We start from the raw sequence: 27,974 nt of genomic DNA, 5'->3' as shown, positions 1-27,974 counted from the left end.
GTGGAACACATTTTGCAAAATAGATCTCCATTTTTTTTTTAAACCAGTTTTCTAGCAGGAAAACTTAAGTGTCCTCTGAATTCTTTACATCTTTTCTTTTCCAAAGGTAAAACATTTAACAGGGACAAGGAGGGGTCCCTTTTATGAACTATTAAAAAGAAAAATTAACTTTACTCCAATGTCCTTTCTTAATTTAGCTAATGTTATCATTTCCATGAATGTCTAAGGAAAAAGCAAACACTTCTGCTTTTTTAAGTCCACTTGCCAACCTAGCTCAGCCTTTCTGAGCAAAGCGCAGCCCTCCCTGCTGTGCAGATAACAAGATGTTTACACATTTGAGTTTATTTTTCAATATGGTTCTGTATTTTGAGTTTAATTTGATTCTTTATCTTTAATTTGATTCTTTAAACATCATTTGCAACGGACCACTAGTTAAATCTTTTTGATAGAAGAATATATGGCTATCCTTTGATAAAAGGACACAAGAATAAAAAAATAACAGGAAGCATAAATATCATGTTTACATTTTATGAAGACACAAAATGAAGGTAAAAACCAAAGGACACAAATCTGAAAGTAGGTTTAAGTCAGGCCTTACTTACCTCACCAGTCTAGTTAAGGATTGGAGCATTTCTTTGGGACTTCTAAGGGCTCGGGTTTATAGAATGGGGGCTACATAGGAAATGTTTATTTAACTGATTTACATATAGTCCTGGAGACAGCCTAGTGTCGTAGAAAGAGCTTGGAATCTACCTGACTGTAGGATCCTTGGGCGAGTCTCCTCATCTTTTGAACCTGCTTGTCATCTGGAAAGGGGTGTCCCAAACACTTAATTTGCAGTGGCGTGTGTTAGAAAGAGAAGGGATGGACTAGCACAGAAGGACATCTAGAACAGTATCTGATACATTGGTGTTCCATATATGGATGCTGTTTTTATTATTGCATATAAAATGACACTGAAAACTATGGTCTGTCAGGTGAAAATAAGACAGGAGAAAACGGAACATGACCTCCAGCAGTGGTTTCCCTCTATCCAGCAGTGGGACTGAGAAGTTAATCCATGTTCATTTATACTTTCATTTAACAAATGTTGAGGAGAAGGCAGTGGCACCCCACTCCAGTACTCTTGCCTGGAAAATCCCATGAACGGAGGAGCCTGGAAGGCTGCAGTCCATGAGGTTGCTAAGAGTCGGGCAGGACAGAGCGACTTCACTTTCACTTTTCACTTTCATGCATTGGAGAAGGAAATGGCAACCCACTCCAGTGTTCATGCCTGGAGAATCCCAGGGACAGGGGAGCCTGGTGGGCTGCCGTCTTTAGGGTCGCACAGAGTCGGACGCGACTGAAGCGACTTAGCAGCAGCAGAGCACCAATTAGGTGTTGAACAAGTTGTTGAGGGCCCCATTCCTGTGGTATTCATTCTAGGAAGGGAGGAAATAGATAATTGAGTGAATAAAAGAGTTTTGTTGATAAGTGAAATAAGATTAAACAGGGCAAGTGATTGGGATTTGGGGGTTTCACTTAAGATTAGAGGGGTGGGGAGGCTCTCTTAGAGGCATTGACATTTAAGCTGAAATCTAAGCTGAAATTGTTGGTAGAAATCATGATGACAGGAGGGAAGACCAGTCCAGGCAGTGGGAACAGCAAATGCAAATACCCTGAGGCAGCGTGACTGGTGAACAAAAATGCAGCCGCGGGTGTGGCTGGAGTGTGAAAGGAGAGAAGCAGGAAATGAGGTCAGAGAGACCTGCAAGGTCAGCCTTTGAAGGGCTTTGTACATTTATATACCACAGGCCTTGGTGCTACTCCTGTGGGTCTGTGCCTCTAAATGTAGATACATTTTTATCTCATTCCATTCATTATTTGCAATAAACCCCTCTTTTAGAATTCATGTGATGATACACATTAAATTATCTAGTATAGGCCCCACCATGTACTATTATTAGAGTAGTTCTCAGGTTGTTTTCTCCTAAGGTAGGGATTCTCAGATGTGTTCAGGTGTCAGTACATCTGGCCATTGTGGTGTGGTTTTTAGAACAACATGAAATATTATAATAATCAGTTCCACCTCTGCACAAGGATACATATTCTCAGTAGAAAAAAATACATATACTCTGAGTGTATATATTATATATATTTTGATATTTGCATCACAAGAAGTAACCATACATAAAAATTTTAATCCTCATTTCCAGGTTTTCTTATTGGTGTTTATTAGCTGGTATTTCCTAACAGACAAACTAAAAAAATTATTGAAGAAAACTTAAACCTGAGAAAAAAATATCCATTAGCTCTGTGTGTGTGTGTGTATCTGTGTATCTGTGAATTTATGTTGGTACTGGAAGATCAGTGGTTGCAGTTTTCTGTCTTCTCTATTCCACAGGGTCTAAAGGCAAAAGTTAGGTAAAGCCATAACAGAGGAAAACTTTGGCTTCCCAATTTTTTATTAGTAGCGGTAAACACTTAGAACTGTGTGCTTCCTACAGGGACTGAAAAGTAGGGGTCAACTTTTTTCTCTTTCATGACCTAGGAGGAAGAGAGACTCCATCAGAGACTCCTGGGGAAAGCAGTAGAATTATGGGAAGCAGAATCTCTAGCTAGTGGAAGAGAAGGCAATGGGTGACCAGTCTTCCCAAGGCTATTTGGGGAAGAATTTTCCCAGAGAGTTATATCAATATACGGTGCAAGCCCTCCTCTAGTTCTTAATTCCCAAGTCCCTGGAAGCATATTCCTGTCCCTCAGGGCCCACCTGTTTCTTACCTGAGAGGCCTGTTCACATCCTCTGCCTTAGACTGAGGGAGTCATTAGCAGTGACCTGGAGCTGGGGGAGAGCCAGGCCCTGTGTGAGACAAGTGGGAGGAAGGAGAGGGGAGCTGTTTCTTCATTTGGTCCAAGTTGGAAGTCTGAATTAGTTTAGCTATAGAAATTGTGTTCTAATAGTGTGACTAGGTGATTAGCTACAATGATTAATTAGTTAATTGAGTGATTAGCTATATCAGTATTAACATATTGTTTCAGGTATTTTATTTGGGGGAAGGGAACGGTGGGGAAAGTTATGACCAACCTAGATAGCATATTCAAAAGCAGAGACATTACTTTGCCAACAACGGTCCGTCTATTCAAGGCTATGGTTTTTCCTGTGGTCATGTATGGATGTGAGGGTTGGACTGTGAAGAAAGCTGAGTGCCAAAGAATTGATGCTTTTGAACTGTAGTGTTGGAGAAGACTCTTGAGAGGTCCCTTGGACTGCAAGGAGATCCAACCAGTCCATTCTAAAGGAGATCAGTCCTGGGTGTTCTTCGGAAGGACTGATGGTAAAGCTGAAACTTCAGTACTTTGGCCACCTCATGCAAAAAGTTGACTCATTGGAAAAGACGCTGATGCTGCGAGGGATTGGGGGCAGGAGGAGAAGGGGATGACAGAGGATGAGATGATTGGATGGCATCACCGACCCGATGGACATGAGTTTGGGTGAACCCCGGGAGTTGGTGATGGACAGGGAGGCCTGGTGTGCTGCGATTCATGGGGTCGCAAAGAGTCAGACACGACTGAGCGACTGAACTGACTGACTGAACCTATGGTGGGGAGGATGTAAATGATTTGGAATTGGAAACTGCTTTATTAAATTGACGAAACTTTGATCCTCCATGGTGTCCCATTGTAAGATACGTTTTCCATAAAATTGGAAAAATAGCTGAAACAGATAAATATCAGTTTTCTGATGTCAAATGTAACTGATGCTATCTCAGATCACCAGTGTATTAAAAAGGAGAAAAAATTAACATTCTGTGTTCTATTCTCATCAATATAATCTTTTACCACCATGTTACTGTAGGTGTCTGATTAAACAAAATTTAATCAAAAGGTCCTGGACAGTTCCAAAGAGTCCCAGCTTTATTTTAGGCCAGGCTACCTAGTAACCGCTAGTTCATCCAGATCCCAAGCAGAAAGCTCAGCAGGCTGGGAGTTTCTAAAGCCCCGGAGCATGATGATTTCTTTTGAATCATGAAAGAGAAGTTCAGTTATAGTTTGTGTTAAGTGAATTTTTATTTTCTTCTTTGAAAATTGCTACATATATCCTATGTGGAAATACCCAACCAGACATTGAAAGTGGTAGGAAAATTGTTTTCACAAAATATATGAAACAGGCCAACCCTAGTGGTAGGGTTGAAGATTGGCCCAGCAACTCAAAGATTACAGGGAAAGTGCCCTAGAAACTGGGGAACTCTGTAGAGAGAAAAAAAAATTCATCCAGATATATCTCTAAGTGAAAAAAATCAAGTCAATGGATAATATATTGATATTATGATGCTCTCTGTATTAAACCAAATCTATATGTAGCAAAGGGTCTAAGAGAATGGGGATTACTTCTGGGGAGTGTCAAAGGGAAACTTACTTTTCACCCTTCAGGTCTTTGGTTTTGTTTGCATCTTTATAGGGAACATGTACTATTTTTGTTAAGAATAAAAGAAAAAAAAAGGGAACTTCCCTGGCAGTCCCATGGTTAAGACTCCACCTTCCAATGCAGCGGGTGTGTGTTTGATCCCTGGTCTGGGAACTGGGATGCCACATGCTGCAGGGAATGGCCAAAAATTAAAAATGAATAAGTAAACATAACATTGTAAATCAGCTGCAGTAAAAATTCAAAAAAGAAAAAAGTTAAAGATTGCAAGAGACTAAATAAGAGCAATAGTTTTGCCCTGTTGAGCTGACAGTAAATGGAAGGTGCTATTCTGCAGCTAGAGTGTGATGTGTGGATGTGTGTCTATATGTGAGTGTACTCACTCAGTGGTGTTCAACTGTTTGTGACTCCATAGAACCTCACTTCCATGTCCTCTAGAGTTTCCAGGGGCCAAGGCAGCTAGACATGTAGACTCCACGATGGACTTCAGTGACATGCACAGGTGGAGTTTGCATGTGGCTGTTTTACTGATGTAACTGCAATTGACCTTTGTATAGCATGGATTTGAACTGCATGGGTCACTTATACCCAGGTATTTTTCAAGAGTTAATAGTACATTACTACATGGGCCATGGTTGGTTGAATCCACGGATGCAGAGGAATCTTGGATATAGAGAGCTGACCATAAGTTACATGTGGGTTAACTCCTGTGCTGTTCAAGGATCAACTGTTATATATAGACTTAGAACAATAGTCTTTTATTTTTATTTACATTTATTTATTTGGCCAAGTGGCTGTGGAATTTTAGTTCCCTAAGCAGGGATTGAACCCAGGCTTTTGGCAGTGAAAGCTCAAGAGTCCTAATCACTGGACTTCCATGGAATTCCCAACAGTCTTTTAAATTAAAGAAATATCAAAACATGGGCTAATCCATGCTAACAGCTGTGCCTTTGGTGCACACAGGTATCCACATCTGTTTGCACTAAAACGGTCTCAGAGAGAATCAGACATAACCATTCTCAGTTTATAGGATTCTGCAGGGAAAACTATACAAGACACACAAGTTTTTTTTTTCTTCCTGTTGTCACCTGGAAGAGTAATATCTTCATTATATCCTTTTATTTGAGGCTCTTAAAGAAGAATACCACATTAAAAGCTGAAATCTCATATTTGCAAACCAGTGGAGATATTAGCGGTATCAGCATTTTAATGTCTTATTAGCGAGATGAGAAGAAAGGCAAAACTCATTCATTTGACATACAAGCATACCTCCTTTTATTGTGCTTCTCTGTATTGAATTCTCAGAGACTGAGTCTTTTACAAATTGAAGGATTTTGGTAACCCTGTGCTGACCAAGTCTATCAGCACTGTTTTTCCACCAGCACTTGCTCGCTTTGTGTCTCTGTATCATGTTTTGGTAATTCTTGTAATATGTTTGTTTTGGTGATTTCTGGTCAGTGACCTTTGATGATGATGTTGTAATTGTTTTGGGATGCCATCAACCACACCCTGACAAGACTGCAAACTTAATTGGTAAATGTTGTATGTGTTCTGACTGCTTCACTTGCTGACTTTTCTCCAGCCCTCTTCCTCTCCTCAGGGCTCCCTATTGAAATTAGCCCTACAGTGGCCTCTAAGGAAGAGTCACAAGTCTCTCACTTTAAATAAAAAAACCAAGAATGTTTACATTTAGTGAGGAAGGCATGTTGAAAGCCTAGATGGGCCAAAAGTTAGGCATCTTGCATCAAATAGTAGCCAAGGTGTGAATGTTCTAATCCAGAGCAAAGGCCCTAACTCTCTTCAGTTCTTTGAAGGCTGAGAGAGGCGAGGAAGCAGCAGAAGAAAAGTTGGAAACTAGCAGAAGTTGGTTGGTTCGTATGGTTTAAGGAAAGAAGCCGTCTCTTTAACATAAAACTAAAGAAGTAGCAGGTGCTGATAGAAGATGCTGTAGCAGGTGCTGCAGAAGCTGCAGCAAGTTATGCAGACCTACTAAGATAATTCAGGAAGGAGGCTACACTGCGCAACAGATTTTTGGTGTAGATGAAACAGCCTTCTATTGGAAGAAGATGCCATTTAGGACTTGCATAGCGAGAGAGGAGAAGCCAATGCCTCAAGTCAAAGGACAGGCTGACTTTCTTGTTAGGGGCTAATACAGCTGGTGACTTTAATTTTAAACCAGTGCTCATTGACCATTCTGAAAATCCTAGTTCCTTTAAGAGTTATTCTAAGTATTCTGGCTGTGTTCTATAAATGGGACAATAAAACTTTGATAACAGCACATCTGTTTTACAACAAACTGTTGAATATTTTAGGCCCACTGTTGAGAGCTACTACTCAGGAAAAAAAAGGCCTTTCAAAATATTGCTGCTCACTGACAATATACCTGCTCACCCAAGAGCTCTGATGAAGATATACCATAAGATTCACATTGATTTCATGCTTGCTAGCACAGCATCCATTCTGCAGCCCATGGATCAAGGAGTAATGTCAACTTTCAAGTCTTGTTATTTAAGAAATACATTTCTTAAGGCTACAGCTACCAAAGAAAGTGATTCCTCTGATGGATCTGGCCAAAGTAAATTGAAAACTTTTTGGAAAGGATTCACCATTCTAGATGCCATTAAAAATGTTGGTGATTCATGGAAGGAGATCAAAATATCAACACGAATAGGAGTTTGGAAGAAGTTGATCCAGACCTCATGGATGACCTGAGGGGTTCAGGACTTCAGTGGAGGAAGTAACTGAAGTTGTGGTGGACACAGCAAGAAAACTAGAATTAGAAGTTGAGCCTGAAGATGTGATTGAATTGCTGCAGTCTCATTAGAAAACAATAATGGATAAGGAGTTTCTTTTCATGGATGATCAAAGGAGTTAGCAATTTTTTGGCAATAATACATTTTTTAATTAAAGTGTGTACATTGTCTTTTAGACATAATGATTTGCATACGTAATAGGCTACAGGACAGTATAAACATAACTTTTACATTCATTGAGAAACAGAAATTCATCTGACTCAGTTTATTGCAAATATTTGCTTTATTTTGGTCGTCTAGAACCAAACTTCCAAAATCTCCCAAGACCTGCCTGTACTTTTCAGTTCAGTCCAGCTCTGTTACTCAGTCATGTGCGACTCTTTGCAACCCCATGGACTGCAGCTCACCAGGCTTCCCTGTCCATCAGCAACTTCAGGAGTTTGCTCAAACTCCTGTCCATCGAGTCAGTGATGCCATCCAACCATCTCATCCTCTGTTGTCTCCTTCTCCTCCTGACTTCAATCTTTCCCAGCATCAGGATCTTTTCCAGTGAGTCAGTTCTTCACATCAGGTAGCCAGAGTACTGGAGCTTCAGCTTCAGCATCAGTTCTTCCAATGAATATTCAAGACTAATTTCCTTTAGGATAGACTGGCTGGATCTCCTTGCAGTCCAAGGGACTCTCAAGAGTCTTCTCCAACACCACAGTTCAATTTGGCATTCAGCTTTCTTTATAGTCCAGTTCTCACATCCATACATGACTACTGGAAAAACAATATCTTTGACTAGATGGACCTTTGTTGGCAAAGTAAAGTCTCTGCTTTTTAATATGCTGTCTAGGTTGGTCATAGCTTTTCTTCCAAGGAGCAAGCGTCTTTTAATTTCATGGCTGCATTACAGGCGGATTCTTTATCAGCTAAGCCACCAGGGAAGCCCGCCTGTACTTTTAGACTATACAAAAATTACTGAAGGAAAAGCATGATAATTTTTTATCAGAAAACATTTTAATTGCTTCTTAAAATTGTGTGCCTTATTTAATTCCCATAATAGAGCCATAAATAGGTGCTTACCTAAATAACGTATCCTCTCTCCCTCCCTTCTATTAAGATTGAAAAGGCCAAACCCATTAAATGTGGAACATTTGGCGCAACATCTTTACAGCAGAGATATCTGGCCACTGGAGATTTTGCTGGAAACCTTCATATATGGTAAGATTATTTCATCAGTGTGAAGACAGAAGCAGTTTCTTTGATAGTTGTGTTACGCTTCCACTGAAAGAATTCTAAGATGTTTTTTGTTAAATTTTAACTATTTATAAGAATATTGCAATTACCTTTTAATATATACTTTTAGATTTCACATTTCAAATCTATTTCAAAATACTAACATTTTTCTTTAGCTTTTTCAAATAATATTAATATTTGTTTCCACACATGCTGTTTAGTGCTAGCATTTAACACCTATATTTGTAATAAAGGGCTATTCCCTCATATAATGAAGGATACATTATATAACAATGCTCATGTATAACACTGAAAAATCAGATGTTGTTTACATTTTAAGAAGATATTTGGCATTACACAATAATATATTTTTGTATGTTTTAATTTGTTTAACATAGAACTCCCAGTTCATTAAACTTTTTTCTTTTTATGCTTTAACTTACATCTGAGCACAACTTTTTAGGAACACATCTCTTGAGTAAATCAAGACAAACCTGTTTTGAATAAGCAAAATCTCAGTAGTACCAAATGCTTTTAATTTTCATGTTTTACCTAGAGTTATTTCCTCATATTTAGAATTGAATGAATCAAAATTCCTCTGTAAAAACTTTTTAAGACTATCTCTTAATCATGTAAAGTATACAATAATGTTCTAGAGGACCTGTCTTCCCTACCTTGTCATCTTTTTTGATTCTAATTTAGAATCTGCTATTTTGTAACTGAGTTACTTTGGCATATTTATTTGTCTTAGAATCATAATATAGTATAGAATGAAGCTATTTTAATTCCATTTGCTTTAATTTCTTAATAATTAGCAGGCTTCCCAGATGGAGCAGTGGTAAAGAATCTGCTTGCCAGTGCAGGAGATGCAAGAGATACAGGTTCAATCCCTGGGTCGAGAAGATCCCCTAGAGTAGGAAATGGCAACCCCCTCCAGTTTTCTTGCCTAGAAAATTCCACGGACAGAGGAGCCTGGCCGGCTACAGTCCACAGGGTTGCAAAGAGTCGAACACGACTGAGCGATTGAGCACACATGCAATTAAGTTGGTGTTTACTAGAATGCAGAATGCATTCATTTTTACCTGCTGTGTCATGTACTTACAAAGAACTTAGAGAGAGACCAGTGTGAGTGTTATTTTTTTAAATAGATACATTTCAGCACAAAAGTGTGCAACAAATATAACAGTTGACTATCTTCCTAACGGAGCTTCCTAGTATAGGTATTACTGCTTTATTTTCATTGGTAAGTCATAATTTCATGTTAAAAGCACTGATGTTTTAAAGTCTATGTAAAGAGTAAACCAGTTCTTTTAAACAGAAGCTCAGTCCTCTTTAGTCTCTTGACGCTTTCACAATTAACGCCACAGATAAACATCACCTCTGAACCAGGTGAATGTCTCAAATTTTATTTGCAAGATTTTACTGATAAATCTAGGCCTAGTAGTAAGTTGAGGTTACATGTCATGAAGAGCTAAGTTCATTAAAGAGAAAAAGTATAAGTGTTGTTGAAAACTGACTTGCTGAAAAGAAATGTGGGTAGAGGCTCCAATACAAAAGCAGAAGGAGGGGTGTGGAATGGAGAGAGACAAGAGAAAGGTGTATTAGCATAACCTATTTGAGCCACTCAGCAGCCATAGATTCAGACACATAAAAGTAGGTGCTTTCCAGTACTCCCTTCACTTAACTAACCTAGAATTAGAGACTTCAGCTAGTTTGCCTGTAATATTTATTGTGATCAGCATGACGACAAACTGAACAGTGTAACTAGATGAAAATCAGTGTGGAACTCAGAAAATAATATTAAGGAAGAAATGTATACAAAGCAAACGCTACTCATGTTTTATCTCTCAAAAGATCTCAAGATCAAACTACCAAGGCCCACTTTGGAAACATTCTAAATCACTTTGAATTTACTCTGTATTTAAAGCAGTATTATCAGCCTTGGTGTACTAGAGAGTCAACAGTTTTGGGGCCCCACCCCAGAGATACTTGTGCATTATGTCTGGGGAAGAGCCTGTGAATCTGTATTTTTTTAAGAAACATCCCTGGTGGATTCATGTGCACAGGTCCTGGATCAGTCGTCTTTGAGGATCATTGAGTAAAATGGGCTCAGGAGTTAGAATTCCAAGTTGAATGATGACAGCTCTCACAGAGGCCTTGAAAGAAGCTAAAGTGTGGAGGAAAATTTGGAAGTAAATGTATAAATTACCTTAATTGAAAAACCCTTATTTTTTAATCAAAAATCTCAATATGGCCTGCATTCTTAGATTTGAGTAGTGAACTAAACATTTGGGGTGTGTGTAAGTAAGAAGCTGTATTCTGTTCCAAATTCCAGGAATTTGGAAGCTCCAGAGGTCCCAGTGTATTCTGTAAAGGGCCATAAAGAAATTATAAATACTATAGATGGTGTTGGTGGACTTGGAATCGGGGAAGGGGCACCTGAAATTGTGACTGGTAGCCGAGATGGTAAGTCAGAATATTCTGTGTACATTATTATTATTATTTTTTTTTAGTTAAGTCTCTGTGCAACAATATATGTGGAAGTCTTCCTCAATCTTTGACCCCCTAAATCTATTTTTTTTGATGGGCAAGTTTGATTGTATATCCCTCAATTGTTTCAGGCTTTGGGGAGATTTTGAGATAGAGGCATAGCACTTACTATTTTAGTCTTGAGCTAGTTCAGCTATTAACAACCATAGTTTCCTCTGAACCTTGAGGATTTAAAAGTCTCTAGAAATTTTTGAGGTAGCTGACGATATACTGTGGGTGGCAGCTTTTCATTTTCTTTTTTTAAAAAGCAGAATTAGTACTTGTGAAAATTGTCATATTGACAGCTGGTTGAACATTGCAGTCTGTAGTCTTTCCGCTGAGCTTTGCAGGAAGCTTCCGGAGCTCCAACTCTGCTTTTCCCCCGCAGTGACAAACAAGCAACAGGCCTTTTGGGGTCCTGAGCTGTTGTGACTATAACAGAGTCAGAATTTTTGTTGCTGCAGAAGGGGGACCTAAGTGATTGGTATCTTTATTGGTTTGGCTAGGTTTTTTTAATGCTCAAGACCATGAAGAAATTGTTTTCACAGAAAAGTGGAATTTAATTTTCTAACAGTTTCTTAAGAGCAGCTGTGTTTTAGAAATCAAATATTTTTTCCAATCATAGAAGCAGTATGGAATATAGAAGGAAAAATTACAGTCTACCACACTAGCATAAATATCAGGTTGGTTTTCCTTTCCAGTCTAAGATACAATTTATTAATTAACACTGTTTTATCAGGGTTAATATGGTTTAGTTTTGTTCTTTCTTAGTCTGTTTGTTCTTTTGGCTTCACTAGGGCATGCGGACTAGAAATTGAACCTGTGCCTTTAGTAGTGGAAGTAAGGGAGTGCTAACCACTGGACCGCCAGGGAATTCCCAGTTTTCTCAATTTTGTATCTTAATCTTTTTATATTTAATGTTTTGTCATATGATATTGCTGTTTTGGTGTGGTCTTCATAAGTATCATTTTGATGCTTTATAATATTCCATCCTATGAATGTATCACAGTTCCTTAGCGATGCCCCTGTTAATGAGCATTCGATTTGCATTAAGGTTTTATTTGTTGTTTTGGGAGACTGACAATGAAATGAGTATCATCATGAATGTAACTCTTGGAATAATCATATTTTATCATTTAAGAAACTTGTCAAACTTCCCAAAGTACCTATTTACCATTATCAGCTATGGTAGATGAGGTAGATTGCCAGTCTCCCCACCAGCATTGATTCCTTTCTCCCCCTAATTTTAGAGATAAAAATGCTATCCTGTCCTGACTTGCATTAACGTCTCTCTGTATTTGTTTTTTTAGTTAATTTTGCTTTGCAGATTATCTGTTTATGTTCTTTGTTCATTTAACTATTACAAGCTTAATGTTACCAAATTTTATGAGTTCTGTCATGTATAACATGCATGCTCAGGCATGTCCAACTCTTTGTGACCCCCATGGATTGTGGCCCACCCAGACTCATCAGTCCATGAGATTTTTCAGGCAAGCATGCTGGAGTGGGTTACCATTTCCTATTCCAGGGGATCTTCCCAACCCAGGTGTCTCCTGCACTGGCAGGCAGATTCTTTACCACTGAGCCACCAGGGAAGTGCATAGAGAAATTACAATAACTTACACATTTATAGGAAATTTATTTTTCCTTGAAGTAACCTTTATAATGACCAACTTTATCCTTGGCCATAAATCTACTGAAATATCTCCCCTTTTCCTGCATTTATTATCCTTTTCAAGGATTTTTTTTAACCCTTTTTCTGTTCTCACTTGGGTACTTGCCTTTTAACCATTTTATTACATGTCTTTGTGTTTCTCAAAATCAGTGACACTAGTTAGTTTTCCCATAACTTGCATTAAAATGAGGGAGTTAAAATTAAATTGAGAAGAATTAATTGGTTACTTTTATTAACTTCTTCCTTCTTTACTGTCATGGGGAAATTAAACTGAATTGTATATGAAATGGTATTCTAAAGCTTCATATAAGAAATCATAGGTGTAAAAATTAGTTTATTTATATGTATAAGAAAAATGCCAATGATATATGGGTACTAAGGAGAAAACATTAAAATGACACTTGCTTTATTCTAAATAAATAGTACATTTGTTTTAGGCTTAAATCAAGAAAGTAAGGCATGGTTTAAATTACATAACATTGTGTTTACCTTATCAGTCATACCTTGTTGATGACTTAAGAACAGTTGTTAGCTTTGTTGTGTATCTACTAGTTGGAAATCAAGTCAGACGGTATAACATGTGGGTTATATCTCTTATATTAAGTACAACTTGCCCAATAACAAGTCAGAAAAACGTGACTATTCTTCAGATATTGTAACATCTATAATATCTCCATGTACATAGGAAGCCATGTGAAGAGAATGCAGAAAGAAATGCCATCATTCACTATTGAATTTTGCCAACTCCTTTTTTTTTTCTGTCAGGAACCGTAAAGGTGTGGGACCCAAGGCAGAAAGATGATCCTGTTGCTAATATGGAACCCGTGCAGGGGGAAAACAAGAGAGACTGTTGGACTGTGGCATTTGGTAAATTACCGAAGGACTCTTACACCTGAAATACCAGATTATAAAAAGTACAGTGCTTTAGGAAAGTCCTGATAGTCGGTTTAGAATCTCTTGTGTACATTATTCTGGCAGTTTATCGAGGCAAATAGACATGGTGATTGGGCCTGGGTTTGAATTCTCACTGTGCTACTTACTGGCTTTGTGACCTGGGGCAAGTTATCAGGCTTCTCTGATTTTCACTTGCTTCATTTATAAAAAGGAAGTCATAATAGAATTTACTTAATAGTATTGTTATGAGGATTCAGAGTTAATACAGGTAAAATGCTTAGAACTGTGCTTAGATATCAAGTGTTCAAAAATATGGACTATTATTATTTATTTCTGTTTAAGTTGGTAATATTGACCTAGTTGAGAGCCAAATGCCGTTAGTGAAATTAAGTAGAGCCTTAGATGGTAACCTAACCAATCTTACATTATGCTCTACACAGTGTGTTTATTTTCTAAAAATAGTTACACTGTTACAAAATTATATCTTACAAATTTTATAACCATGTTCCTCTATCAATATACTTTTAAAACTAAATTACCACTGAAATTGGGAGATTTCTATGTGTATATATTATAATTAGTATTTGTGTGTGTATAAGTAATGATATAAACCAAAAACATGCACACTTGGGAAGAAATTTCAGAATTAATGTTTAGAATCATCATGTAAAATTTATGTAATAATTAAAAAATAATTAACTTTGGGTCCATTAAAGGCTTTTTAATCATTGTTCTAAGGGATGTAAGTACAGTTTTAAATATAGGACATTAAATTTAAAGAAAGGACATTTATCCGAGCAGACTCTTATTTTAACTTAAAGAACCTGGTAACTTTAATAAAAAGTGCTACAAGTATGAAAAGTGATACATTAATTGTATCACTCATACAAGGTCAGAGGGATAAAAGGTCACAGAGGCATGGATCAATACAGAAGGAATCCCAAGGGAGGCAAAAGAACATATTGACCTCAGTCCAAGGACATGTAGGATTTGAAACACTGAAATTGGGAGATTTCAAGCACTGGAAGAAGAGTATGTAGAAGGAATGGAGGTAGGAATAGCCTTAAAGATGGCATGTGGCCACAGCCAGAGGTGTGTAGATGGTCTGGAGGTAGCGGTAAACCTTTGAAGGCTTCTGCAAGGATGAGATAGGATCAGAGCTTTAGCTTTACACTGTGGTCGTGTAGGCAGGAGGAGTGGCAGAGGAAATGTGAGTTCTGAAGCTCTTTGCAGTATTCCAGGAAATATGTAGGTTTAAGAAGCAGTGAGAATGGAACAGAGGAGTAAATTCAGAAATAATGTGGCAAAATAAATATAGTTTGGCAATTTTTTGGGAGATGAGGAACAAGGGAAAGGATTATGTCTAAAGTGACTGAATTTTGAGGTTGACTATGAAGTGAATGATGTATATTGAAGAAGTTCCACAGAGTATATGATAGTTTTTAAAGGAAGACGATGCCATCAGTTTTAGACATCAGGAGTTTCAGCTGCTGTCATGTCATCTCGGTGAACCCTCCAGTGGAAATGCAGGGCTAGAGTTCATAAAAAAAGGGAATAATCCAAAAATTCCTGGATCTGAGCAAGGTGAATTCAACTGCAGGTTGTAGATTGACTTCAACTGTGAGCATCTGATAACACCAGAACAACATTTTGCAAAATAAATAAGTTTAGTTTCCATTTGCATTCCAAGAAAGCATTGGAAGTATAACTGTATTTATTCTACCAAACTCTGCTATGCTTAAATCGTTAGTCTTTGCAAACAGAGTATAGAAAGAATATTTGTTTTCAATTTAAAATCCAGTAAACACTTTCATATATCTCTTGAGCACAGAATCTCAATAAAGAGCTTTTTTGGTAAACAATATCAGATACTAAATTAATAATCTTGGTGTCCTGTAGGATTAGTAAAATGAGATTCTATCCAGTGTGACTTCTTCACCTGATTTGGTACAAGTTACCTGTGTAGTTTTGTAAGATTATTGTTTTGTTTGTTTTTTATTGGAGTATAGTTGATTTACAATGTTATGTTAGTTTCAGATGTCCATAAGTTTTTTAAGCAGCCTTCAAATCAGCATTTAAAAAGATCTGAAATATCATGTCCTGATTTCCAGGCAATGCTTATAATCAAGAGGAACGTGTTGTGTGTGCTGGCTATGACAACGGAGACATCAAGCTGTTTGATCTCAGAAATATGTCCTTACGGTGGGAGACAAATATAAAAAATGGGGTAATGTGCATTTACATTCTTTGCAGTTTCTCTGAATATCTTTTCCAAGTACCTCTGAACTACAAAAGGAAAGCACCCCTAATAACTCGTCTCAGTAAAACCCCTTTATGGATGGATGGTTCTTAACCTCTAGTGTCTGTGAAGTCCTTTGAGGATCTGATTAAAAATCAGGTCCGCTGTCTTCAGAAGGAGAACACACACCCAGGTGTGGTGTGACAGTGCCTAGTGGGTCACCGCCCCTGTAGCCCATCTCTAGACGCCTGTGGGCTATGCAGTGTGATGTTAAAGTGAGCTGGTACCAGGCCCTTTTCTGGTAATATCAGGAAGCCCGAGACTGTAATTGACTCCCAGGTACTTGTAGGTTTTTGGTTCCCGGGTTGTACATCTTCAGTGAAGAATGTGGTTCCTTCCTGTTTCCTCTAGTCAGCCTTGACTTAACTTTATAAAATCATTATGTAATAATGGTAAAATGTTAAATTATGGCTTTCCAAATGTACCTCAGTGCCTTTGATGATTTTGGGACCTTACTAACCGAGAAGAAAATTTTCTAGTTACAAGTATTTGGTATACAGATTGAAAAGATAAAATGATTTTTTTTTTAAGTGCTTTCACATGAGCCAGTAATGTTAAAGTTGTTTTACTTGGTTTGAAAGAAACTCTTGGATATAATCATTGGAGCATCACTCATAAATATTCTCTATTTTCAGGTGTGTAGCTTGGAGTTTGACAGAAAAGACATAAGTATGAATAAGTTAGTAGCTACATCTCTGGAAGGAAAGTTTCATGTTTTTGACATGAGAACACAGCATCCAACCAAAGGTTTTGCTTCTGTTTCAGAAAAGGTAAAGATGAGGGAAATAAATACCTTTCTATGAAGAGGAGTGTTCGTATTAATAGCTTGCTTTAGACTAATAAATAGAATGAGTCACCAAGTTCCTTCCAGGTTTTTTGCATGAAGGGAGCTATTTTTAATATATTCTTGTAGGATCTTGATAAGTTATTCTGTGTAAAGAATACTTTCCTAAAGTTTGTCAGTTTCGTATTTCTTGATTATATTAATAATTAAGGCCTTTGTTGGTAATGACTCTTATTTTGTAGTTTAAGAGCAATCACAAGAAAACTAGCTGGTTTAAGAAATTAGTCAACAATAAATGGGAAGGAAATCCAAGAAAGAGAGTATGTATGTATATGTGTGGCTGATTCACTTTGTACAGCAGAAACTAACACAACATTGTAAAGCAACTATCAGATTTTTTTTTTTAATTAAGAAGAAAAAGAATTTGGTTAACAAAACATAGTCTTGTGTTTCCTAATAAATATACTTGTGTTAATACCCAATTATATATTTTTAGGTATATGCGAGTATCCCAACCCAGGGATCAAACCCAGTCTCTTGCATTGCAGACAGATTGTTTACCATCTGAGCCACCATGGAAGCCCTATATATACCTTAACATAATACTAATTATATACTTTTCAAAAATGTACCCATATATATGCATGTGTGCTCAGTCATGTCCAACTCTTTGCGACCCTACAGACTGTAGCCCACCAGGCTCCTCCAGGGGATCTTCCCAACCCAGAGGTCAAACCCGCGTCTCCTGCATTACGGGTGGATTCTTTACCGCTGAGCCACCAGAGAAGCCTCATATGTATACTTTGCCTTGTTCCAAATAGTATTTGAGGGAACTTAGAGGGAAACATTTGGTATTACAACATTAGAAAAATTGTTGAAGAAAGCAGCACAAGTGGAAAGCACTGGTTTAAAAAAATGAAATTGCCATCTGGAGTAAGGGGTTGGCATAAAGTTCCTGCTGAAACATCCTGTCATTTGCCAGAGATGAGTTGGAAATGTGACTCTGAGCTTCCTCGAGTATAAAAGAAAAGAAAAATCAGTCTCAGATTTGTAGTTTCCATAATATTAAATTATGTAAGTTGCTCAGGAAATAAAAATTCACTCCCTTTCTCCTTTTCCCTCTATCATGGAGTCAGTAGTACTTCTTAGACCTTCATATTTTGTTTTAATATTATTAAACTAATTATTATTGCATACAAATTACTGTTACTGCTCAATGAACTGTAATCTTAAGGTAACTAGCTAGCCACTGTAATTTTGTTTTGCCTTTGTCATTCCAGGATATATTAAGTATCTATTGCAACATAAGTGAAGTAAAAGTCACTCAGTCCTGTCCGACTCTTTGCGACCCTGTGGACTATACAGTCCATGGAATTCTCTAGGCCAGAATACTGGAGTGGTAGCCTTTCCCTTCTCCAGGGGATCTTCCCCACACAGGGATCGAACCCAGGTCTCCCTCATTGCAGGTGGTTTCTTTACCAGCTGAGCCACAAGGGAAGTCCATATGCAACATAAGGCACTTACTAAATTGTCCCCAGTACAGTCCTTAACACATTTCTCCTTAACTGGAAAGTACAATGTGTCTCCAAAAAAAATTTTTTTTGTTACATTTAGTTAATCCAGTAATTGCTAAATCTGTCAAATAAAAGACTGGTGTATTTTAGTCATTTCCCCTCTTACTTTTTGCTTTTTATCAGCTTCCAGGAGAAAAATAGAAGTTTAAGCTACAAAACAAATTAAGGTTTAACAGCTTGAACCTAGTCACTTGAGGACTCTCACATACTTAAAGTGTGTATTTTGAGATATGTGTTTTTCTCTGCTGATGGTAATTCTCTTAAAAGGCTATTAAAATCATATGTCAAGACTGATCAACTGAAATGCACATGTCTTATGTGTGGCTTAAATCAAGTTAGCTGGTCTCACTACTGCTATGAAGCACAAGTCTTTTCTCCCTCCCCCATCCTCCTGTCTCCCCCTCCACCCTCCCTCTCTGAAGTTCCCCACAGTGAATATAGCACCATAAGGATTGATTTACAAGCTGTTAACATTCATCCAGTTGCTATTTCTATCTTTAATATCAGTGATAAAGGACCGGGCTTGTTATAACCATAAACACCGTCTGTAAGTCCTCCTGACCCTTGTTTTGAAGACTAGACAAGTCCAGTGGTGTAAATTACAGATAAGACTTGGAGCTTTACATTAAACTCTTGGTACTTTCCACTCAGTTTTGTTGTGAACATAAAACTGCTCTAAAAAAGTAAAGTTGTTAAAAAGAAGTTCAGTCCATCCTTTTTTCCCCTTAGAAAATATTTTTCTTTTTTTGTATTTTGAGGTTTTTTCCTCCATAGAGTGAGCTAAAGATATTTAAATGTATAAGATCTATTTGCATAATTTATATGATACTGTGAAGCTAAATGTTAAGACTTTTAATCTGATATATATTTTTTTTAAGTCCAGTAGAACTTTGCTTTATAAAACAAGAAAAATGATTCTTTTCCTAATTTCTGATGGGTCCTTATAAATCTCTGTAGCCATTATAAAGAGAAGTGCCAGGGGACTTGGTACTTTCACTGCCCAGGGCCCAAGTTCAATCCCTGGTTGGGGAACTAAGATCCCACAAGCCATGTAGTATAGCCAAAAAACTTTTTTAATTTACAAATAAGAAAGTTTAAAAAGAGAGACATGCCAGAAAGTAATTACTTTTATAACAGTAATTGGAATGATCGAAGTTACTGAAATTGTCATTGATAGAGGTAAAAATTGTGTTTTTACAGGTTTCTCTTCTAGGACAGTCTTTTTTTCTAATTTATTTTATTGAAGTAGAGTTGACTTACAATGTTGCATAAACTTCTGCTCTACAGCACAGTGCCTCAGTTATATGCATATATCCATTCCTTTTCATGTTCTTTTCCAATATGGTTTGTCACAGGATATTGAATTTAGTTGCCTGTGCTAGAGTAGGACATACATTGTTGTTTATCCATTCTGTATATAAGAGTTTGCATCTGCTAATCCCAAACTACTAGTCCTTTCCACCCCCACCCCTCCTCTCCCTTGGCAACCGGAAGTCTGTTCTCTATGTAGGGTAGTCTTTCTTTATCCTAAAAACTTATACACCGCTTGTGTGCCTCTTGTTCTGTTCAGGCTCATAAATCTACTGTGTGGCAGGTCCGACACCTGCCACAGAACCGAGAGGTCTTCCTGACAGCGGGAGGCGCCGGCAGCCTGCACCTCTGGAAGTAGTAAGTCTCTCCCAGTGCATGGTGCTCCATTTTAGGTTACTTGTGGGCGTAAAGTAGGATTCGATTAAACTCTCTGTTTTTCCTCCTTTGACTTAGTTAATTTTGATATGATTTTAAATGTCATGGTATTACATAAGAACTAATTTCTAAGCATTTTTTTTACTAATATACTTATTTATATTTTATAAATATCAATATAAACCTTTTAACACAACAAATATTTTTTTAGTGGTATGTTCCATACATTAGAGTAGCCCATGAACACTTCATTTCATAAATTTGAAATCGTGGTTTTTGCTAGTTTGTTTGTTTTTTTTAGTAGGAAGACTTTGACGGAAGGTTTTTGTGAAATATTCTTCGGTCATCAGAACAGTACCTCTGGAAGAAAGGAAAGGGGCTGAAATTCTTAGTTTTAGAGCCTGATAATTGACTTGCCCAAGTTCAGGTGACGTCACTATGATAGGACAGAAACAGAGCTTGAAGACGCTGACCAACCTCCAGGAAGAACCTTGTCGTTGTGTTTGCACGTCTGCTCTTACTATATATTTGCCTTTCCAAGTGGGCTTTCCCCTTTCCTGTAGATTCTTCTTTTCCACGTGGAGAAAACCCTTTAACATTTCTTTTAGGGTAGGTTTAGTATTGTTGAGTTCTTTTAGTTTCTGCTTGTCTAAGAAGTTGTTTTATGTCTCCTATTCTAAATGATAATCTTTCCAGGCAAAACATCCTGGGTTGCAGATTTTCCCCTTCAGCACTCTGAGTGTATTGTGCTACTCCCTTCCGGCCTGCTAAGTTTCTGCAGAAAAATGAGCTGATAGCCTTCTTGAGATTCCTTTGTATGTGACTTTCTGTTTTTCTCATACTCCCTTTAAAATATTTGTATACTTAATGTCATCCCAGAGATCTCTTAAACTGTTTTCATTTTTTAAAATTTATTTTTCTTTTTGTTTCTCTGGTTGGGTGATTTTCATCATCCTGTTTTCCAGGTCATTTATATATTCTTCTGTATCACTGTCTGTTATTTGTTCCTTTTAGTATTTTTTTTTCACCTATTGAGTTCTTAATGGTCTTTATGTATTTTCTAGTTCTTTGTTAAAATTTTCACTGTGTACATCTGGATTTTCCCCTAATTCAGTTAACATTTTTCTTACCAGTGCTTTAAATTCTTTATCTGGTAAATTGTTTATTTCTGTTTCATTATTCTTTTTCAGAGATTTTCTCTGGCTCTTTCAATTGAGTGCAGTTCTGTTTTGCTGAACTTTCTCTGCCTCTGTACCTATGTAAGTCTTAAAGGGGGTTCTTAGGTGGGAGACTGCGTGTGCCCACTACCTTTGGTGAGAGAGCGGGATCTGATGTGGACACAAGTTGCATCTCTCCTCCGGGTAGCTGGCAGCCATCACTCTGGTAGGGGGTGTGGCTGGAGATGGAGGGGCTCGAGCTGGAGCCAGGGATGTGGTGGGACCTCCCCTCTGTTCAGTGGCCATTATTGCCCTATTAGGGTAGGGGTCTGATCCCAAGTTGCTGAACAGAAGCCAGGGAGGTGGGCCCAGGCTACAGCCTTCTTGTGAGTCCCAGTGGCCCTCCAAGCAGCCAAGGGGACTTGTCTCCCCAACATAGGACCTGGAGGCACCCACTCTAGCTCTCATCACCTACTTCCCAGGGTGGGAGTCTGCCTGTGTATCTTCCCTTTTCCTCTGAGTCCCTTCCCAGGGGCCCAGGTCCTGACCTGATCACTTTTCTTTTCTTCCCTTCCCAATTCCGTGTGTTTCTCCTCATAGCCGTGGTTGTACAGAAATCCTTGTGCCAGTTTCCAGTTAGTTTTCAGTGAGAATTTTCCTATTCTTGATGTGTTTGTGGGGAGAGGTGAGTTCTACATCCTATTCTCAGCCATCTTGATCAGTTTCCACTCTAAAACTTGAATAGGTGTTATGGGGGATTTAGGGGAAAAAAAAAGATCTTTATTATCTTTTAAATACTAAACAACTGCAGCCTTTGCCAAGAGACATGGAAAATGTTCTGTAATCTGTCTATTCATCTGAATGTTGTATTCTTTTTAAAAATCAAAAGGAGGTGTAGGGTCTGAGAGAAAGAAAGGATAGGCAGTTATCTGCTTATCATTTCTTTGTTTCTGTTCTGCTTCTGAGTTGCTTCTTTTGAAATAAAGGTAATCATAGTTGATACCTAACAGGCTTTAAAAGACCTTTGGAGGAATACCCCTGTGTTTCACTAGGAACACATCTCCATGGGGGACAGGTGTTTCACTTTTCACTTTCTCAAATCTAGACCAAATCGTATTTATGAGTGTTAACCTTCAGTTCATTTTATGTTATAATTTTATATTCTTAGCTGATAAAAGATCAAACATTCTAGAATTCACTGTTTCCTTTTTTGAGGCAAAGATGTCTAGGTCTAAAATCTCCTCCCAATAGTACTTTCCCTTAGAAATGGTACATATAAGGTCCTTCAGCTTTGAGGAGCTCTGGGCTTAGAAACCAGCATCAGTTTCCCTTTCTGGAAGTGTTAAGATGAGATTCTGCAAATGTTACTTGTAAGGCAAAGGTTACTTGTAGCATCTAACAATCCACATCTAGAGGAGAATTATAGTAAAAAATGATGAAGAGCACCAGGTCAATTTATTAAAGATGCTAGATCAATCTAGAACTTTCATAGTAAAATAAAAAATACTCATGCTGAACAGAAATGATGTTTCAACGTTTTTAGTAGAAATAATGGCTTTTTATGAGATTTGTGGGGTTTGAGCTTGAGGTTGAAATACTGTCTCCTTATTGCAATACAACTCAACGTTAGAAAGATGCCTTGTGTTAGTCAGACCATCGTGTCTGACTATTTGCAACCCCATGGACAATAGACCGCCAGGCTCCCCCTGTCCATGGAATTCTCCAGACAAGAATGTATTCACTTCCTTCTCCAAGAAAGATGCCTTAGTATTTATCAGTTCCAGTAGTCAAGTGAGAAATAAAAATAGCTGTTGGAGCACATGTGTAAGAATAAAATGACAAATACTAAGGTTTATCTCCTCTTACTTTTAGCGAATACCCGATTCAGCGATCAAAGAAAGATTCCGAGGGTGTAGAGATGGGAGTTGCGGGCTCCGTCAGCCTTCTGCAGAATGTTACGTTGTCTACTCAGCCCGTTTCAAGTTTGGACTGGAGTCCGGATAAGAGGGGTCTGTGCATCTGTAGTTCATTTGACCAGATGGTGAGAGTACTGATCGTTACGAAACTCCACAAAATTTGATCTTTGGACTTGAAACCCTCCAAAGCAAATACTCAGAGAATATAGAATACGTTCTGGGATCCTCTGACCCTCACTGAACAAAGTGCGATTTGACTGATGAGAAAAGGCCTCAGACGCAAACCTCTGGGCCAGCCTCTATCTGGCTATGAAAGGTCACACGGCCTGACCAGCGTCCTGACTGGGTGGTGGTTTGCTCTTGCACATGGGGCACCAAGGTCTCCAGAGCCAATCCTGTTCCTCTCCCTCCATTTCTAATAAAAGTTGAAACTTTTCTGTAATTAATTATTTTAAATTTGTTCTATGTCCTCAGAGTTTCATATTCTGTAATTACACTTGTATTGCATTTTAGCCTTTACAGGTTTGCAGTAGTGATTTAATTTGTTTTAAAATAGTTTACCTTGGTAAGACTATTGTGAATTAACCTTCATAAATAAATATACTTTGAGATATTTCAGTGTTAATAAATCTCCAAAAAGAACATTACTCTATAAAATACCAAAGTGACATGGTCATCAGTTTTCAGCGATTTAACTCAGAATGAAATGCTGTGATTGAGACTTTTGAAAAGACTTTTCTTTTTTTAAATTTTTTTAATCTTATAAAACAAGTTGAATACTGGAGACTTTTCAGCTGCTGACTGTGATGATGTTGAGATGTGTAAGACTGTGGGGCTTTTGTAGTCTTGTTTTTTGTCAAACTTTTTAATATATTTTGTGAATAAATTTTGTTTCTGAAGTCTGTAGAAGTTTTGATTCTTTTAACAGGAATAATAAAACCAACATCATCCTTTCTTTTGTTTTGTAAATGCTTATTAATAAGTATCTCTTAAGTCACTTTGTTTCTCCAATGCCCATGTCTGCAACTAAGCTCAGAGACATTAAATTCATCACCCTTTCAGTAACCACTCCCCCTCCTTCAAGAGACAGAACCACCTAAAACACTCATAAAATTCTTGTGATTTCAGGGGTTCTTAGAAAGTCACTTGTTTGAATAATATTAACTTCAGAAAATTAAACTTAAAAAAATTCCCTAAATGTTTATAGAACCAAGCTACGGACATAATTATTAAAGTAAAAATTAAATTGAACTTTAAAAAAGCCTATCTTTGATGTGTTTTGTTTTTGTTTTTAATTTTCAAAGAAAAATGAAAAATTTTGAAATTTCTTAGAACACTTATGTTTGGTGGTATAATTAGATTTAAGTTAAGAATGATAAAACATTTTTTAAAATGTTCTTTATTCACTTTTGACGATGCTGGGTCTTTATTGCTCACGGGCTTTTCTCTAGTGGCAAGCGAGGGCTACTCTGTAGTTGCAGTGTGCGGGCTTCTCATTGCGGTGGCTTCTCTTGTTGCAGAGTATGGGTCTAGGGCACGTGGGCTTCAGTAGTTCTGGTTCCTGGGCTCTAGAGCACAGGCTAAATAGTTGTGGCTCATGGGCTTGGTTGCTCCACGCCGTGTGGGATTTTCCTGGACCAGCGATCAAACCCATGTCTCTGCATTGGCAGATGGAGTCCTTACTACTGAGCCACCAAGGATGCCCTAAAATGTCCTTGATTGTAAGATTATCTTATACCACTGAGAAAGAAAAATGTTGCCAATGAAACTGATACAATGCATTCTTATCACTTAGCATTTCATATTCATTGAATGCTTTTTCAAACTTATTTAGATATAGTTTTTCTCATTATATGTCACTCTTGTATGTCCTTTAAAAGGAAAATATATTCAAAATAAATTTGGTGTGATATTCCTCAGATTTCTTCCTATTCAGAGTCTGATCCTTTGAGGCACTTTTTGCATTGAGTCACTACTATTCTTTTTCTCCTTACAATATTGTCCTTTGTAAGGATACCATCATGAACATCGATGATGATGCAACGTTTCTTTAAAACATGCTCCCTATTGTCTTCAAGGTTTTCCTTCAATTAACTGACACTTATCCTACAAGTTTTGGTGTACACGTGCAGGCCGTGACAACTGTACCATTGCTGTCTGGCTTACTGCTGTGTAACAAACTACTGCTAACCTTAGTATCTTAAACAGCAACATCATTTACTGTGTTTAAGGTCTGTTGTTTGGGCAGGGCTTAGCAGGGAGGTTCATCTGTGCTCCACACAGAGTCCGTCAGGCAGTCTTGCTCAAAGCTGGAGGACCTGCTTCCAAGGCAGCACTCAGATGGCTTGCAAGGTGGTGCTGCTGTCCCCTGGGACTTCAGCTAGGCCTGAGAACCAGGGGCCTCTCCCTATGGCATGGGCTTCTTCAGAACATGGTGGCTGGTTTCCAAGAATGAGCATCCCCAAAGAGAAGGCCAGGTAGAAGCATTAACATTTTTAATGGCCTACCTTCATAATTCACTCAGCATCACTTTTACCTCACTATTATATCAGCTATGGCAGTCATACCCACTCCCTCCAACCATCCCACCAATGCATGGGGAGGGGACATACTTTCCACTTTCTGATGGGAGCTTGGCTAGGTTCTGGAAGAACATGTGAGAGACTGAAATATCATGTTCATTTTTGGAAATACAATCTGGCACAGTGATTAAAAGAGGCATCCCAATTTCAAAGATGGAAGAATGGAAGGTGGGGATGATGTGCTTGTTAAAAGTGATGAAACACATTACTTGTTATGTGGGTGCCCCATCCCACTCATCTGTCTACACCCCTCCTTGCCCCTGATCTATCACAGACATTGCTAATCAATCATGGTACTTGTTTTCCCTTGAGCTTCATGAGCTTTATCACACTCTATTAGTAGCCATTCCCTACTGTTGGCAGGTGAGCCCAAACTTACTTACTATCCTGTGTCTAGAGAGTGTTGCCCCATGCAGCCAGCCAGCCTCCTGGACCAGGGTCATTACCTTAGTGTGGACCCCACCTTGATCCTCAGCTTTGTCAGTATCCCCATCTGAAATGATGCTCTCCTGCACTAGACAGGAGAAACTGACCATGCAGAAACCAGGATGGCACTTCCCTTAGGATACAGTGAGGGTTGAGTCTCAGGTACCACAATGCTTAAGATTGCCAATTGGTGCACCTTCCTCTTTTTGTGTCAACTTCTCTGAGGTGCTGTGTTGTTCTGGAGGCTTCCTGTGAGTGTGGAATTAGAGACAGACATTCTTGAAAGCATTTAGAAAGCTTTCATCCAGGCCTTGTTCAATCACTCAGTTGTGTCTGAATTTTTGTGACCCCCTGGATTGCAGCATACTAGGCTTCCCTGTCCACTATCTCCCGAAGTTAGCTCATTGAGTTGGTGATGCCATCCAACCATCTTGTCCTCTGTCATGCGCTTCTCCTCTTGCCTTCAGTCTTTCCCAATATCAGAGTCTTTTCCCAATGAATTGGCTCTTCACATCAGGCAGGTGGCCAAAGTATTGGAGCTTCAGCATCAATCCTTCGAAAGAATATTCAGAGTTGATTTCCTTTAGGATTGACTGATTTGACCTCCTTGCAGTCCAAGGGACTCTTGAGTCTTCTCCAGCACCACAGTTCAAAAGCATAAATTCTTGGCCTCAATGAAGCCTAAAATAATCAGAGCATCACAGAGCAGCGAGTCCCTTGAATACTGGGCACATTTTTACTGCCAGTTCCTCTCTGCTTTTGTGTTAACATATGGCTCTTTGCTAGGTGTGGTGGTAAATTGTGGACTGTTTTGATAAGGGATCCAGGAATAGTTCTCATCGTGGGGCCTAGGCCTTTCCAGCAAGGGCTGCTTCATAAAGATGTTTTCCTTTTGGTCACCAGATGGTCCCCTGAAGTAGGTGACGCCCGTAGGCTTTGCATTGTACAAAACTGGCTTGTGCAACTTGAGTAGAATATCACCATCTGCATCAGATGCTATGTCTAATTTGGAAAATAAATTGGCCATTGGCTTTTAGTTATGTTTCTAAAAAGGATCGGCTTTGCCCAGAAAGCCCCCGTCGCTGAAGGCCTTGCTACCGTCATCGTGTTGTGTAGCCACCCTCCTTACTCTGGATGAGATTAGGTTGCCAGGCTTCTCTTTCCACGGAACTCTTCCTTAGAGCTGGGCTCTACCCTGCAGGCCTTATAGGCTATATAATAAGTCCCTAGAAGGGCCTGATGCTGCTCCTGAGAGAACCTGGGGCATCGGGCACATGCTGCTCTCAGATCCGTTGGGACCTGCTGACAGCAGTCCTGTCCCTCATCCATCCAGGTGAGGACTCAGGGCTGCCAGAAAATGTCCCCTACCCCTCGGGCCCACACCCTGAATGCTGCCTGGAGTGTTGAGAAGTCCTTTGGCCTGTGGACTCCCCACTCTATCTTCCCTATGGGACTGGGCGGACAAGGGGTGGTGTGAAAACTCTTTTTTCTAGAATCTGTGACACTGTGTAGGGATCTAGAGAAGCCTGCCTCTGCTCAACCTTGAACCAGAAAAGTGGTGGGGTTTTTTTTTTCTGCACCACACAGGTTTCAGGATCTTCGTTCCCTGACCAGGGATTGAACCTGTGCAACGCCAGTGAAAGCGCCAAGTCCTAATCGCTGGACCACCTGGGAACTCCCACCAAAGAGTTGTTTATCAGAACAGCACAGAGGGAGCAGATGCAGGTTAGCCTCACAATCCCATGGCCATCAACACAGTGTCCACAGGTTTTGCATGTTTTGCATCAAACTTCAGGTTTGAAGGGAGGAATAGGATTTTGACTTTGTGTTCTTGCATCACAAAGGGAAATTCAAGATAAACATAACCTCTGCTCCCAGGAGGGAAAGCATACATGTCAGAAGCGGCTATGGCTCTGATCAAATACTGCTGCATTTATACAATAGTGCTGGAGCAATTTTCCTGAAGGATTTTTTTTAACAGTTGAACTTTGCTTATGGTGTCTTGATCCAACTCTATCCTTAAGGATAATACCAGATCACCCAGTGCTGTCCTTCATACAGCATTCAATTAAATGT

The 27,974-nt window shown here is 38.7% G+C and overlaps 1 protein-coding gene across 1 annotated transcript in view; it reads left to right on the top strand.

Moving 5' to 3' along the window:
* Window positions 1–23,789, top strand: part of DNAAF10 (dynein axonemal assembly factor 10) — a 29,006-nt gene extending 5,217 nt beyond the window's left edge. Inside the window, exons 2-8 of the mRNA NM_001046465.1 lie at window positions 8,261–8,361; window positions 10,712–10,842; window positions 13,346–13,447; window positions 15,586–15,701; window positions 16,409–16,543; window positions 19,702–19,799; window positions 22,847–23,789. Coding sequence (NP_001039930.1) covers window positions 8,261–8,361; window positions 10,712–10,842; window positions 13,346–13,447; window positions 15,586–15,701; window positions 16,409–16,543; window positions 19,702–19,799; window positions 22,847–23,054 — 891 coding nt within the window. The 3' untranslated portion in view covers window positions 23,055–23,789. The remainder of the gene's footprint in view (window positions 1–8,260; window positions 8,362–10,711; window positions 10,843–13,345; window positions 13,448–15,585; window positions 15,702–16,408; window positions 16,544–19,701; window positions 19,800–22,846) is intronic.
* The last annotated feature ends 4,185 nt before the right edge of the window (window positions 23,790–27,974 follow it).

Source organism: Bos taurus, chromosome 11 (assembly GCF_002263795.3).
Source record: "Bos taurus isolate L1 Dominette 01449 registration number 42190680 breed Hereford chromosome 11, ARS-UCD2.0, whole genome shotgun sequence".
NCBI lineage: Eukaryota > Metazoa > Chordata > Mammalia > Artiodactyla > Bovidae > Bos > Bos taurus.
The sequence above is the reverse complement of the archived record's forward strand: the minus strand, read 5'-3'. Positions and strand labels throughout refer to the sequence as shown.